The 15,292-nt window shown below is 47.3% G+C and overlaps 1 protein-coding gene across 1 annotated transcript in view; it reads right to left on the reverse strand.

The window, feature by feature from the left end:
* The window catches only part of Taf2 (TATA-box binding protein associated factor 2), a 38,718-nt gene that overhangs the window by 4,462 nt on the left and 18,964 nt on the right, over positions 1-15,292 (reverse strand). The window contains exons 23-31 of the mRNA XM_077641988.1: positions 14,897-14,982; positions 14,669-14,785; positions 12,581-12,720; positions 11,915-11,984; positions 11,612-11,716; positions 10,909-11,023; positions 9,674-9,751; positions 5,772-5,897; positions 2,757-2,969 (exon numbers count right to left, since the gene is read on the reverse strand). Coding sequence (XP_077498114.1) covers positions 2,757-2,969; positions 5,772-5,897; positions 9,674-9,751; positions 10,909-11,023; positions 11,612-11,716; positions 11,915-11,984; positions 12,581-12,720; positions 14,669-14,785; positions 14,897-14,982 — 1,050 coding nt within the window. The remainder of the gene's footprint in view (positions 1-2,756; positions 2,970-5,771; positions 5,898-9,673; positions 9,752-10,908; positions 11,024-11,611; positions 11,717-11,914; positions 11,985-12,580; positions 12,721-14,668; positions 14,786-14,896; positions 14,983-15,292) is intronic.

The following is a 15,292-nucleotide window of genomic DNA, read 5'->3' on the forward strand; positions in this document are numbered from 1 at the left end:
CTTCACTGCACGACAGCTATGCGGCGTGGAAATCGAGTTCTAGAGACCGAAGGCCACCTTCGGGCACAACCCATGTTCGCCTTGTCACGCGGTTTCACAGCGCCTGCTCTGCTAGCAGGATCCCAAGGCCGCGTACAGCTGACCAGTCTCTGCGCGCGATAAGTGATCGAAGAGCGGCCGTTAGGCGGAGAAGCGCCATTTGCAGGGGCCCGGCGTGCCGTTCGATATATCGAATGTTCCGGGAACGGGAGTTCGATAAACGCGATCAATAGTACCGTACTTTTGCGTAGGATTTTCAAGAATATGTTCCGACTGTTCCATATATCCGGGCTCGACTCCCCAGCCCTCACTCGCCATCCTCCCTGCCGCTGCTTCACCAGCGGGCAGGTGGATTTAGGTTGAGGGAAGCAGCAGAAGCCAAAGTACCGCGTTTACGCGAATATAACGCGATTTCTTTTTCTTAGTTCGTCGGTTTCAGAACGCACCTCGCGTTGTATTCGGAACCAAGGTACGAATATATCGCGTTTTCCTCGTTGCTGCTCACGAAAGCTAAGGCGAGCTTCGCCACCGCATTCGCGAGCTGATAGGAGAAGCCGACTTTTCAACCTCCTTGGCCGCATGGTGCGCTAGGGCAAAGGAGACGGTGGATGCACTCTTTGATGCCTCTCGGAGAATATACACGTATCCGTAGCGTTCGTATTTTTGGACGTCGTCTCCGCTTTTTTTTTCCCCCCGAGCGCTCCGCTGTAGTTGGCTTGAACATATTGTCAAAGCATTATCTTTATATATATATATATATATATATATATATATATATATATATATATATATATATATATATACAGAAGGTCTCGGAACTCCCCGCTCGCATTTACATACGTATAAAAATGCAGTTTACAGCTTTAAAAGAAAACACAGCAGCCGGTGGCAGGGTGATGCATTACTCAACTGAAAAAAAAAAAAAATCTGTAAACAACATCAGCGTTATAATTTTTTTTTACTGCCTAGCCACCACCCGGAGCAATCTTCGGCACAACTCTAACAACCCCTACGGACGCAATAAAAAGTTTTGGGGGGAATTTTCCCATAACCTGCACTTCTTCAGTTACAAATTGTTTACAAAGCAACCTGCCCACAAAATAGTGAAAAGCAAAGCCAAAGGGTAGCGGCAGGAACCTTCACTTGTGCAGTTTGTTCTGATCTTTAGAATTCTGTGAGCTATCTGGTAAGTACCGTATTTACCAAAAAAAGCGAGGACAGCATTCACAAAATGCAAACAGCATTTATTGAATCTGAACGTGCAGAGCTCATTCAGCGTCGTCGTCGCTGGTAGACTCGTTGCTGTGTTCCTTGTCACTGTCACCTTCAAACAGTGCACTACCTTCGGTACCATCAAGCGCATTAGATATGCTGCACTTTTTAAAAGCACGCACGATCAAAGTACCTGAGATGTCGTCCCACGCTGCAGCTACCCAGCCCGCCAGCTGCGACAGTAATGCACGTTTGATGCGGCCCGTTGCTGTCAGCGTGTGGTCTTCGTCAGCCAACCAGTCCGTGCAATATTTCCGCAGACGATCCTTGAAAGGTTTGTTGATGCTGCAACTTGCCGTGTTCCCTTGGTCCGTATTCGCTTGGGCGAGTGCAGCCTTCACGTTGTCGGTCAAGTGCCCACGGTAAGAGTCGACGACAAGGAGCGAGTTCTTTGTCAAAAGGGCTCCTGGACGCCTCGCCACACAATCTAAACCCACTCTTCCACCGTCGCACCTGTCATCCACCCGTTCTCATTTGCCTGCCCAATGACATTTCTTGGGAGAGTTTCTCGAGAAGGCAGCGTCTTCCTTTTAAATATCGTATAAGGAGGGAGTTTATGTCCATCAGCAGTGCAGCACAGCATCACAGTTGCGCGCTGCTTCTCGTAGCTCGCAGAGCGCACCTTCACCTCCTTGGCACCCTTTTCATTCCCGGTGTACGCCACTGGCATATCAAAATACACAGCAGTCTGGCCGGCGTTGCCGATTTGCCCAAGGTTGTAGCCTGCCGCTTCTCTCTTTCGCAGCACGTAGCGCTGAAAAGCTATCAGCTTTTCTTCGAAATCGCTTGGCAGCTTCTGGGTGATTGAAGTGCGACGTCGGAGGCTGAAGCCGAAGCACTTCATGAATTTCTGAAGCCAGCCCCGACTGGTTTTGAAATCCTTCGGCGTTGGGCCTCGCTCCCTCGAAAGTTCCCCTAGCTTTCGCTTGGAGCACTTCTGTTGTCACTGGAAGGGCAGCTGCTCTCTGCGTCCAAACAAAGTTGGCCAAAACTGTCTCCACTTCGCGGCGACGGCCTTTCTTTGGCCCGCTAAATGCCATCCTCGTTGCGGCGCACGCAAAAAGCTGCTGTCGCTGTCCGCTCTAACAACGGACGTTTTTCTCGTCGACGCCGAAGTCCCGCCCGGCTCGAAGGTTCGACGATGCCTCTGCAGCTATCGCAACTTTTCGCTCCTGCTTTGTGCCATCGCGATAACATCACGCCGCACACCGATACGGCCGACACGACACAGGTCAAAATGGCGACCTTGCTTGTGTACGGTTGGCTACTGGCACGGCTAGTAGCGGCTGCAATACTGACTTTGCTATTTCTACATGGCGCTAGCTATGCACGATATTTAGCAGTTTCAATGAAAAACTGGTGCGTTTTATAAAATCCTCGAATCTAAGTTTGGAATATGATTATTTGAAAAAAACTATTGGCCTAGATTCGAATAAATGCAGTACCTCGGCTTGCTCAACTTCCATCCGGCTGCTGTCCGACTGCTGCGTGACGGCAATCTCTGGCTCGGGGTGCTGCTCGAGTACTTCGACCAGCTCTTCCTCTGGTTCCGGCAGCTGGTGCGGCTGTTCGTCGGCAACACAAGGCTCTGGATCCATGTGGACCTCGGTGTCCGCGGGCTCCAGGGGCTCTGGCAACGGCTCCGCAATCTCTTCCACCTGGCAGGAAGGCACAAATTGGTTGCACGCCAGGAAATTAGCAAACTTGTACGTCACGCAGCTAAAAAAAAATGGCTACAATGCAACATGCCTTGGGGAACGCTGCAACCAATATCGACAGCCTGTGTTTCTTCAACATGCACCAAAAATTCAGGGTGAGGAGGACTTCCCCTCACCTTCGAGAGATTCTGAATGCATGGAGACGCATAACCAGCTACCCAGCATGGTTCAGAGATTTTGTACTGTTGACAAAGGCTATACGTTTGTTAGCACTGGTAAGCCGTTAAGAGAATCATCAAAGAAAATAATCTACTGCAAAAATTTCAGCACAGGCACTTACAATTGCTTATGTGTCAGAATGCGAAAGCATTAAAGTGCATGCTATGTTGCAGAACGACTATGAGTCATAACTTTCATATGTTACATTTCATCATTCACAACTACACATGTTCGCTTACATGTGTTGTGACCTTGTACACCAGCACTCTGACATCACCCGAATTTCATGCCATGGGCGGCGACGGACACCGGCTTTTGTGTTAATGGGACATATAATGTTTTCGCATTAAAAATACCTTGCTTAAGGAACTACAGACATTTAATATTAGTTGCGCGTTTTCTTCTTTCAAATGATGTGTTAGACATTAGAATTAGATGGATCGCAACGTGGTATTTGCCCACAACCACTAAATAGTTTATAACAGATTAGGCTGTGATGAGTAGTTGGCCTCCAGGTCACATCAGGCATAAAGAAAAGTGCAACATAAATGCCATTATGTAGTTTTAATTGACTAAGACACTTAGACCTGCCTGCTTCAAGAACTGAAAAGACAACAGATGATGTATCAGCAGTTATACTGCAGTTTTTTTCGTGCTACACATGACCAAAACACCAACAACACATCACAGCCATAGTTTAGTCCGTGAAATCAAAACAGCATAAAGAAGATATTCAATTATAATTTACTTAGCAGTCATAGACGAATATCGTGGGCTGATCCATGTATATAATGTGTAATTCATCACTTGAAAGGAAAAACCATAAAAGCAAAAATTTGGTGTCCATAATCCATAGGGGAAAGTCAACCTGATAATTGAAATAATAATGGGTATTGAAGCATAGAATTCAAATTGCACATGTGTAATTAAAACAATAGGCACAGGACAAAAATGCATTTACAGGATTTTTTTATAGTTCTCAAGCTACAAGACCTTTTACAAAGTTACTCTTTACAAGAAACCCACACAAATTTTATGACATGGTGAAGTCTTCAAAGGCAGTCTTTGAAAAAGAAAATTTAGTTTTAGTTCTAAACAGCCACATGAGAATGTAAAAAAAGAAATGTAGAGGCGTGTGAATAACCAAAATATCAAATACGAGTCGAATGTTTGTTATTCAGTTCATATTTTATTCAATAAATTGATAATCGAAATTTTCCAAATATTCGGCAGTAATCGAATACTATGCAGACTTTCATATATACGACCATTGCAAAACAATATTTGAGAAAATTGTCCTAATATCTAGTACAAACTGTAAGGAAAATCGGTACCAATTCGTTCACTTAGCTTTCGTCTCCGTTGTTTATCGCGCGGATCGGTCACATTCGACGCTGATAGGCTTGGACCCTGTGCAAAATTGCGCAAGTGGGCTTTCCCACATAACACAAGCGATGCCAACCAAGATGGCCGACCACCCTCTTTGAACATTCACAAAGTGAAAGCTAGCCGTTGCGTTTGATCCTTCCATAATGTGTTGCATATTTACCGCCCACACCCATGCATGCCACTTATCGCCTTCACAACTGTTTTCCAGCTCGAGCTGAGCCACCTCGTTTCACGCAACTGTGCTACGCGGGAAAGCTCACTTGCGGAATTGCGCGTGGAGAGCTCCTGTAGTCGGACAGAGTCGAGATGTCGCCGACAGGGCAATCGATCGATCAAGAATTCTGCTTATTGCACACTACGTTGTAGGCCACGACTCTGACCTGCGCGTAACGGCAGGCGTGACGACGACAGTCAAATATACCGCAGTGTTTACTTCATTCCACAATTAAATCCGGCTATATCGAACTCGAAGGGAATCTAGAAATGGTTCAACATATTTATAACTCGACATATATGTAAAAACGGCAACGCATAAGCTATCTGCAACCTAGAAGCAAGAATAGAGTGCACCCAGGCTAGTGACGCGCTTCTAGCTGTGACAAGCCGCATGCTGTGCTTTCGAACATGCCACTACCTATCATAAAAGGACAAGCAATGTTGCCACTACACAGTAAATAGAATAATCTCTCGTTAAAATTAAGGTACGGTTGGCTTCCGCAACGCCACCGGCAGCGAAGCGATCGAAGCACGGCAGGCGCGGGCCGCCAATTGTCTTTAGTTAGGCTGGCTTCACCGCACGACGGCGATGTGGCGTGGAAAATCCATACGGAAGGCTAAAGGCCACCGGCGCACACACCTCACGTTTACTTCGTCACGCGGTTTCACAGCATTATTGCTGCTAGCAGGCGCCCAAGGCCGCGTCTCCGCGAACGGAGAGTGATCGAAGAGCGCCATTAGGAGAAGCGCCCCTTGCAGGGGCGCGGCGCGGCGAGGCGTTCGATATATCGAATTTTCCACTAAACGCGAGTTCGATAAACGCGAACTGTAGTTCTGTGCTTTAGCGTGGAATTTTCGAGGGGCTGTTCTGACCGTTCGATATAATCAATAATTCGATATATCCGGGCTCGACACTCGTTTGCCAACTTTGCTTGGCTCTTGGGCTGCAGTATTTTGTTAGAAAATATAAATAAACACCTCTGCCTTGATGGTCTCGGGCTCTTGCAAGAGAATGACCTGTGTGTCAAGCCGCTCCGTCGCGGTGAGTGCAGCTTCAGCGAGCAGTTCGACGCCAGACACCATGCTGCCTTGGTCCAGCTTCATCTAAATAAAACAAGCAACAGAGAAAAGCTTAGTGCAGCAAGTAATGCAAATAGAGAGGCACAACGAAAGAGACGGAATGGTAATGGAAAACCACACACATCCAACAAGCTCTTTTTGCTGAAGAGATGTAGAAATTTGTGGCCCACGGGCAGATTTTTCCTTTTGCTGGCTTTGACAGTTCGATACTGATGTCTGGCCCTGTACTATATCTAGCCACTGACACAAACCACAGTGCCTAGTGTGGCAACGTCATCTGCAACTCTAGTGTAGAAAGAAGCAAGAAATTCTAGCAGCTAAATAAGTACGCCACCAAATACCATCCTTATGCACGCCTAGCAGCATGCGCACAATTCTGACCCATAAAAATCCATCAATGCCTGAACGTTTCCTCAGAACTGCATGCATAGCAGAAGTGCTCTACTGGTATCGTCCCTGATTGTGATAGCAGCCAAGGACATCACCGCAACACTCTTTCCACTCAAAAACCAGTATTTGTGAAATGCAGAGAACACAACTTGTGCATGATACGGCAGTAGGCCAGTAGCAGCCATCGCCTCACAACGAATCTCTCATGGGTTTCCTTTCTAAGGCTAACTAAACATCTGCAATAAAAATAGCATAATGTGTACAGTAAGCAACTATGACTGACACTGCAAAAAATAAAATGAATCACTTAGCTATTACTTCAGAGCCACATAGAAGCAGAAGTTCCTGAATAACCAATAACAAATCATACACCCCTGAACCATATTTCCCTCAGGCAAGAGAGATCATCAGAGCATCCTCTATTTCAAATTTCAAGGAACAACTTCTCTCAAATAAAGAATGAGGCAAATAACAAAATGAGAAACTCCTATGATAAGGCAAAAACCACAAAAACAGCAGCATCAAATAAACACCATTACCGCTGCTTTTGTCTGCTTCCAAAGCACTGCTCTGACGCAGCTTTCATACAAGTCGATTGCTTCAAAGGCCACATCAAGGTCTTCCCGGGAACCGGCAAAGGTCCGCAACACACTAATGGCCTCGAGAACATCTCTTGAAGTTGGAATTGGCAGCACTGCTGTGTCGCAGTTCTCCTGGTCCTCGCACAAGAAGTCATCCTGGACGCTACCGAGAATAACCTCATCATTTTCTTCCTCCGTCGTAACAGCCCAAGAGTCACTGTACAAGAAGTCACAGAGGGTGACGTCTCCCGGCACAAACCTACTAATACAAAGAAGCTGCCACGACTTTGCCATGGCAGAGGGGAGGGCCACCACGTTGTCGACTTCACTCTCCCCAGAAAGCAGGGAGATGTCCACTTTCACGTCAACCCCAGCCTTGCGGAAGCAAGCCGTTATAATTGCGGGCTTCACAGATTTCCATGCCTCCACAAGCATCTGCAACGCCTCAAACAGGTCGACGTTCATGTCTTTGCCGTGCCGAATGTTCAGCAAGAACCTCTCAATCTGGCTCTGCCTGTAGGCGCACTTCACCCTGTACAGGACACCCAAGTTCAGTGGACAGGGCAGGGAGGAATGACCTTCGGCGCTGACGTAGCACAGCCTCACATTGGACAGGGCGAGGTCGCCAGTGACGTGGGCCGCACAACGGCTCACCAAGAGGCACACCGAACGGCTCTGTTCCGCCATGTGGGCGTTGAAGTCGCACAACCAGTTGCAGAACACGAGCGGCGTCATCCACGCCTTCGGGTGCGACACGTACTTGATGGGAACGCACTTGGAGCCCTGGAAGCACCTGGGCCTGTCGCTCCGGCCGATGACTAGCGGCACCCGCTTGTCGCTCCCGTCCATGTTGGAGCAGAGGAACACGGTCAGGCGCTGGCCGCTCCGCGAGCCGCCGGCGCAGGGGTCCTCCTTGAGGGCCCGGGTCTCGTGCGGCAGCATGCGGTAGAAGAGCGCCATCTCCTGGGCGGCGTACACGTCGCGGGCCCGGTACTCCCTCAGGGCGTCCCTGACGTCTTCGACGTCCTCGAGGGGCACCCCGTTGAGGTCGGGCAGCGGCAGCCACTCGCCGCGACGCAGGCCGGCCAGGCTGGCGTGGCGGTTCTTGAAGCGCGTCAGCCAGCCGGGGCTCGCCTTGAAGTCGCCGCAGCCGAGCCGGCAGGCGATGTCGCGCGCCTTCTCCTGCAGCATGGTGCCGGTCAGGGGCACGTTGCGCGTGCGCATGTCCAGGATCCAGCGGAGCACGGCCTTCTCGACGTCCATGTAGTTGGAGGCGCGCATCTTCTTGCGCGCCCCGTTCGCGCCCGAGCTGACCGCCGTGAAGATGCGCTCCTTGTGCTTAAGGATCGTCGAGAGCGTGCTGGGACGGACGCCGAAGCGCGCCGCCACGTCTTTCTTCCGTTCCTTGCCGCTCGACACGGCGTTGATGACTGCGATCTTCTCCTGGAAGGAGAGCGTCTTTCGACGCGGCTGCGGTTGCTGGCGGCGGCCCGGAGCGCTCATTGCGACGGCGAACCGCGCGGCGACGCACCGGTGAATGAGAGAACGCCCCGAATCGGGCGCAGAGGGCCAATCGAACGGTCGGGCGCCGACGTCTGCGCGACGCTACTGCGCGCAGCGCCTGCGGCACTAACCACACCACACGCACTCACTCACGGCACTCGCCACGGAGCCTGCACCGAGGTTTAAATCCGAAGTGCGCCTCGCGGCCGCCCGTGTTGGGCGAAGAGACTGAAGGCATCCAACTGCGCACGAGAACGGTGCCGACGGCAGTAAACCGTAGCTGTTTGCTTCGCGCAGCGCGACCGCAGCGCAGCCGGCGCATGGGGATGGCCAGTTACAATCCACTCGGCTTCGCCGAGGCGACGTTCACAGCCCTACTCCGGCCGAAACGAGGCCTAGGCGCTCAAAACTGCGCCGGTGTCGCAGCAAGTGGGACGAGTTTACAAACAGCAGGAAAAGCAGACTCCACACTTATCAGCCGCGCCGATCGACCGCTGCAATCGTAAAATGCCGTAGCCGGCACTCGGCGACCACAAAATGCGTTGGCGACAGCTGGATCCACCGTAAGCGCGATTCGCCTCCACCCGCCCGTTCCGGAGTGTCAGCCAGCGCCACCAAGTCACTCGACGGCGGCCAGCATAACTTTTTTTTTCACGCATATCCAGATTGATTATCCCGAGTCGACCCTTTCGGCTAACCATAGAGAGGCATTGCCAAAGATGTTTATGAACTTGAAAAAAAAAATAACTAAAAGCGAACTTCAGCTAGTCTTTCCAACCAGCAAAGCCAGCCGGCACAAAGCAGCACGGAGGAAGAAAGACCCGCAGCAGACGAAATCTCCATGATCTGTCTGCCGCTTTTAAAGCACATATGAGCATTAGAAATTTGTGCGCGCTCTAAATAAATGAAACGCGTTCTAGCAATTATTTCCTGATATATTCTAAGGTCACCCAGCCAGCACCGAAGGAGGCCAGTGGAAGCCAATGCCAAAGAGTGAAATTTAAAGAACTCTGAAACAACGTCTGCTGTGCAGATTTCTATGGGATGGTGGTCAAGCTTGCAAAGAATATTTTTATTGTAAAAATAGAAAAACAGGACAACTGACAACGATAATTAGTTTTTTTTAAATGAGACACTTTTCCATGACCGCCATCCCTCTCTATCTTTCCCTCCCTCGCTCACTCACTAAAAAGGGCACACAGAGATAGAAAGAAAACGTGATTAAAAGTCTCAGCTCCATATTGTGGAATTAATGACGCTGGCTGGCGAGGCTGGAGTTTGCAGTGGTGCACAGTATACACAAGAAAACAAAATGTTGCTGCTCACCGAAAAGAAGTCATCCTCAGGAACTGCAGGTGCTTGGAACTTGGCCTTCTTTTCTTTTAGGTTAAGCACCATCGACAACTGCGAGAAGGAGAAGCACCTCATGCTACACTTTAGCTCCTAACCAAATCATCCATGTTCCTTGAATAGGCCCGCGGCCCGGCTCAAAAATCCACTTGTGAGGATACATGCAGACCTTACTTGGCTTCTACCCCATCAACACTCTATTAATCCATCCATGTCCCATTTTTCTTTTGTACTTTCGCTTTGTACAGGCAGTGCCAATATGAAGTTGATATCGTCGCATACAACTTAAGTCTGCAATGAAGCTCCGCCAACATTTAGGACCAACACACAATTCCTCCTCGACAAAAACATAGTCCGCTGTCAAAACTTCTCTTGTCACCTAAACAAGAAGCTAATCACGAGAAAAAAGTTGAAAGCTCAAGAATGTTTATACCTGGCTTGTTTAATAAAGTAAAACATTAAAAAGCTTATTTAGTTTACTTTTGGGACTGGCTAGCGGAGTAATACAGTACACCGCAGATCGTGGCCCAGTGTTAACAACTGCTGTTTTTTTAAGTTGTATCCTACTATAGCTTTCATGCTGGTCAACTAAAACAAATAAATATTTTTGCTGGTGTGACAATTTCTTATCCTCCGAAAACGATAAATGTTTAAGGACAAAGAAGCATGACATCCACATGTATTCTGTTTGGTCTTCTCGCAAATATTAACTGCCATGGAGCACTTAATACGAGTAAGTTAGCTGTAAGGTAATCACTGTCAGAGTGATTGAGAATGCACACCATAATGCTCTGTGGATAGATGAGAATGCAATAGTTTTTTTTTCCCTGGGCTGCTCGGTTTTTTATTCAGTAATCGAAATAACCAAAAGTGTTGCATCCAAATTTAAGCTTGGAATGCCATTTTTGACCAGGAAAACACTTTTTTTGACACAGTCCCTACCAATGGTTATGGACTTGCCGCTGATGCACCATTTTTTGCATGCCATTGTTTAAGAATGAGTGGAGCTGTTGACAATAGAAACGGCGCACAGAACTGGTGACTTGATTTTTTAAAGCAGCATCGGGTGTTCTTCCACCTTGGGAAGCAGCGAGCAATCCAATGTCACGAGGGCCACACTGTAAGTGGGCGGGGCAAAACAGCCCCCTCAATCGTTCCACATGCAAAACACATTTGCATGTAGCGGACTTCGACATTAAAAGCTCACGTACCGATGAACGGTTGGCATCGGGACCAGGCAGACATGATGGCCGACTCTTTCCATACAGGACGTAGTACAGGTCGACCACAGCGCAGCGCAGACGCGAGTCATGCGAGAGTCCAGAGCTGCAATTAAATCAACACACGGGCTTATTGGTCAATTCTCTGATCTTAACTTCAGCGGGAATTGAAAACTTGCTCAAATTAAGCGAAGTTTCAACTAACAGGAACCTTTTTAATACACTTGATGCTGATGGGACCAAGGTATCTGTTTGCATAAATTGGCATTTTGAATTAAGCGAGCTTGAATTAACATGATTCCACTAAGTAAAATGTCGATGATACGAATCTCACGGGGTCGCGAAAAATATTTGCATCATAAGAAATTTTCTAGCACCCAAAATGAACTAAATCCACATGCAGAAGCATGGAAAATGCATTCACGCAGATTTGGTTGCGGCTGACAAGATTTATATGGCCGTATGGCCACAGCTCACTGCGATCACGACATCGGCAATGTGGCGGTCGGTTTTTCTCGATTGCTGGTCAACAAACGATAACGAAGCCCGAAAGAGCCATGCAATCAATTTTTACTAAGAACAAAAACTGAATAAAGTTGTTCTCGGTTTCCGTTAAAAAGGAAAAGCGCTCCTTGCGGTGACAAGGAAATGAAAGACACGAGGCAAGAGGCAAAGACACCCGAAGCTGGTTCACCTCATCAGTTTCCAGAGCCTCTCGGCAAGCTCCTCGGTGTTGAAGGGGCTGTCGTCGCGCCGAGAGAATGGGGGGTTCTGAGTCAGCATCAGCAGTAGAGCCAACCTGCGCAACCATGATGATGTTGGCCAAGCAGTAGGCAATGATAAGAAAAAGAAACAAAAAAAGTAATGCAACAAAAATACTAAACGAAACAAACCCGCCTAGCCAGCTAGAAATTTCGCATGTTGCTGCTACAGCATCTTCCTAATCCATGACTGCATCAGCGTCGCTGAGAGCTTGCCAGAGCAGAACCACACTCACCTAACACGTGGCACTGGATCATTTTCAACAATGTCCAGTAGAAAACTGAGGTCATCCGCATTTCCATCAACTGAAAAAAAAAATAATAACAATTAAGCCAGAGTATACAAAAATGAAATGCAAACAACAGACCAGCAGGACACTGTGCAGTCGCTCAGATGAGTTCAACAGCCCGTACACAGATGATGACAATAAGCGGCAGTTCGGCCGTGAATTCACACTACCTAAGCGAGTAATGAATTTGAAAAAATAAGAGACGCCGACCAGTGAAAAAAAGTTCGTTCTTGACGTTTCGGCTTCCACACGGAAGAATTTAATGTCTTTTTTTTCTTTCTTTTTAATGTCTGACTTTAATGCCTGAATATCTTTTTAATGTCCGACTTTATTAAACAAGCCAGATATCAAAATTCTACACTTCATAATATTTTCTTGCGATTAGCTTTTTGTTTAGGTAACAAGAAAAATTTCAACAGATTACTTTTTTGTTGTGGAGGATTTCTGTGCAGTGGTCTTGAAAGTGGGCGGAGCTTCACTGCAGACTTAGGTTGTATCCAACAGTAGAAAAGTATTCTCAGTGGTTCCTTCTGATTTACCACACACACACACACATTACCACATGGCCTGAGATGACTGGTGGGCTGGTTTGAAAACACAAGACATACTGACCTGTCGTGTAGTCAACCAGTGCCTCGAGGGCAGCCAGGCGGACATCGAGGAAGAGTCCATACTGGGCATACTCGCGGAACAGGGCAGATATGTTGGGAAGGTGGCCCATTTTCTGCAGCTTGCGAATGGCCTTCAGGCACCTGGCATGGACACAGAAAAGGAAGCCACACAGAGCCCTCACAGCAGTGTCAGGCAGTAATAGAGGAAAACCAATGCCAGGAAGAACAGTGATCTAAAAGTTACAGAAGGGGCGAACAAAGCACAGCAACCATCGTCATACCGTTCTTCTTCAATACCACTCCAGTGCCTTACTGCGAATTTTACCACCCTATCCTGCACACATCTTTTGGTAAAAGACTCCAAAGTTTCCACAACCACAAGAATCTGTGTCCCAGGCACTTCAGCAGCACTATAAATTAAAGCATGCTGCTGCAGCTTGTAAGGAGGTTGGACTTTACGCCGAATCCATTTTTTGAAATTCGGTTTTAACCGAAAGAGGTCAGTATTTCTCGCATGCATTTCACATCTAACTGGCTATTCAGTGCCAGTTACGGTAGGTCACAGCAGAAAATCAAGAATGTGCTGGAACCAGGAGCGCCGTCAAACAAAGGTATCTCAGGAACTTAGTACGGTGGCTGTGAGTTATGAGCTTTGATCCACAGACTCAGACACTTCACTGCAGATGCGAAGGCTTAACCATTTAGCTAAGCGCTAACGGTTAGCGTAGTGCCATTTGTTCGCTAATCACTGACTTGGGACCGTCGCTTCGTTAAGTAGGTTTTCCCAATGCAAGTAAGTATATTGAAAACTTTTGGAACTGTAACAAGCAACCGCCAATGCGAAACCACGCATAAATGGCTCGAAGGTATCGTGTTCTGGCTTCCGCGACAGCAGCAGCAGTTCTATCGCTGCCTCTGCACTTGAAGCAATGGGTATGCAATCCTCTCATTAAGTGCAGAGTGCAACACGAATGTGACAGTCAAGTTTTTAGAACTAAACTTCTACTTACATTTTTGTCTCACGGCCCGAACATTTAACTTTGGCATTTTCGCTTTTTGTTACAACTGTACGACTTTCTTCCACAAATACAGCTCTTATCGGTGCACTAAAGAGGAATCTGAACTCGTCTTTTTTATTAAGGCAACTCGATCTACACGTTCCAAGAATTCTTAGAAACTGCGAATTATTGTCCTGTGCGGCCGATTGTCATAATTAAATCGCATTAAACATCCCAGCTCCTGCCTTTTTTTTTTAACTCAATGCGGTAGGTAGGCGGAGTCACCCAACGCGTGGAGTGCCTTTCAGCCAGTCCAGTGGCGGCTTTTATTTTGTTTTTTAGTTTTCTGTGAATAAACAGTTTCAGTCACAGACAATATTGCTGCAAATTAGGCCCACGGAAATAAAAATACACATGGACTCCTTGATTTACGTATCACTTCGCCGATGGCAGAGCGGCAAGCCGCCACGGGACTGGCTGACGCGTTGGTTGACTCCTCCTACCACCGCGTCGAGTTAAAAAAAAAAAAAGGCGGGAGCCGAGACATTTAATCTGATTTAATTAGAGCAATCGGCCGCTCAGGACCATAATTCGAAGCTTCTAAGAATGCCCGGAACGTGTAGATACAGTTCCCGCGGTAAAAAGACGAGTTCAGATTCTTCTTTAGTGCACCTAAATTTAAGACGGCCATTCTTGTGGTACATACTGATACATGAGCGGCTAGTTTAAAAAAAATCTTAATGTAAACTGTACGTCACCCTTGATCGCACAGGGACATCATATATTTCAGCGGTAAAAGCCGAAAATTCGTATGTAGAAATTAATATTCGCTGAAAAAAAACAAAACAGAAGCAGCATTCTGAAATAAACACCGAAAAAAGTCCGCTGAGAAATTTTAGAAAGATAAAAACCGAAAAGTCCAATCCCCTACTTGTAAGCTAGCTGTATGGCATATAAAATGCACCACATGAAAAGCAAAACATTTGAGTACTTGACTGTGAGTCTGGATCGTTCTGACATGCCACGGCATGCATTGCCTACACGCTTTAAAGATAACCCCCCCCCCCCTTTTTTTGACAAAGTGAACTCACCCGACAGTTATGGTGTACTTATAGCAAGGCAGAAGCTTCTCCAGGTTGAGACAACGGGTGATTTCCTCCAGGATGAGCTTAGTGTCTGATGACAAGGACTCAACAGTGATCGGCTGGCTGCAAGCAAAAAGGTAAGCTGTTAAAAGCTGCGCTCCTTGAACATCACTTCTAAAATTTCCTCCATTCAAAGAACTTTCAACCAAAAGGAAACCGAAGAGTCCAACATACCCTCCTTGTGCCAAAACAGACACAACTGGTGTGACTGTTTCACCAAGGGCTTCAATGAGGGCAGTCCGGTAGTAGTTGTCCGAAAACTGGCATACACAAAAGAAAAATCACCAACCTTAACAAAGCTGCTGAGGCTGGAATAAATAGCGGATGACTGAACTTCAATCCCGTAAAGATGAAAAGATAAGCAGTAGGAATATTTTTCCTATTAAGCATGCCAACAATGAACAACGAAAATAATAAGCTGATAACAGCTTACAGCCAGTGAAACTGCGCAAATAACGATGAAGAAAAAAATGACGAAGAAGAAGGACAAAGCGTGAAATAAACTTGTTAAATTATACAAATCTACACAAATGGCACCAGCTATCCTTTGGCCCTGGCACTGCACCATTT

Source organism: Amblyomma americanum, chromosome 10, assembly GCF_052857255.1.
Source record: "Amblyomma americanum isolate KBUSLIRL-KWMA chromosome 10, ASM5285725v1, whole genome shotgun sequence".
NCBI classification, from domain to species: domain Eukaryota; kingdom Metazoa; phylum Arthropoda; class Arachnida; order Ixodida; family Ixodidae; genus Amblyomma; species Amblyomma americanum.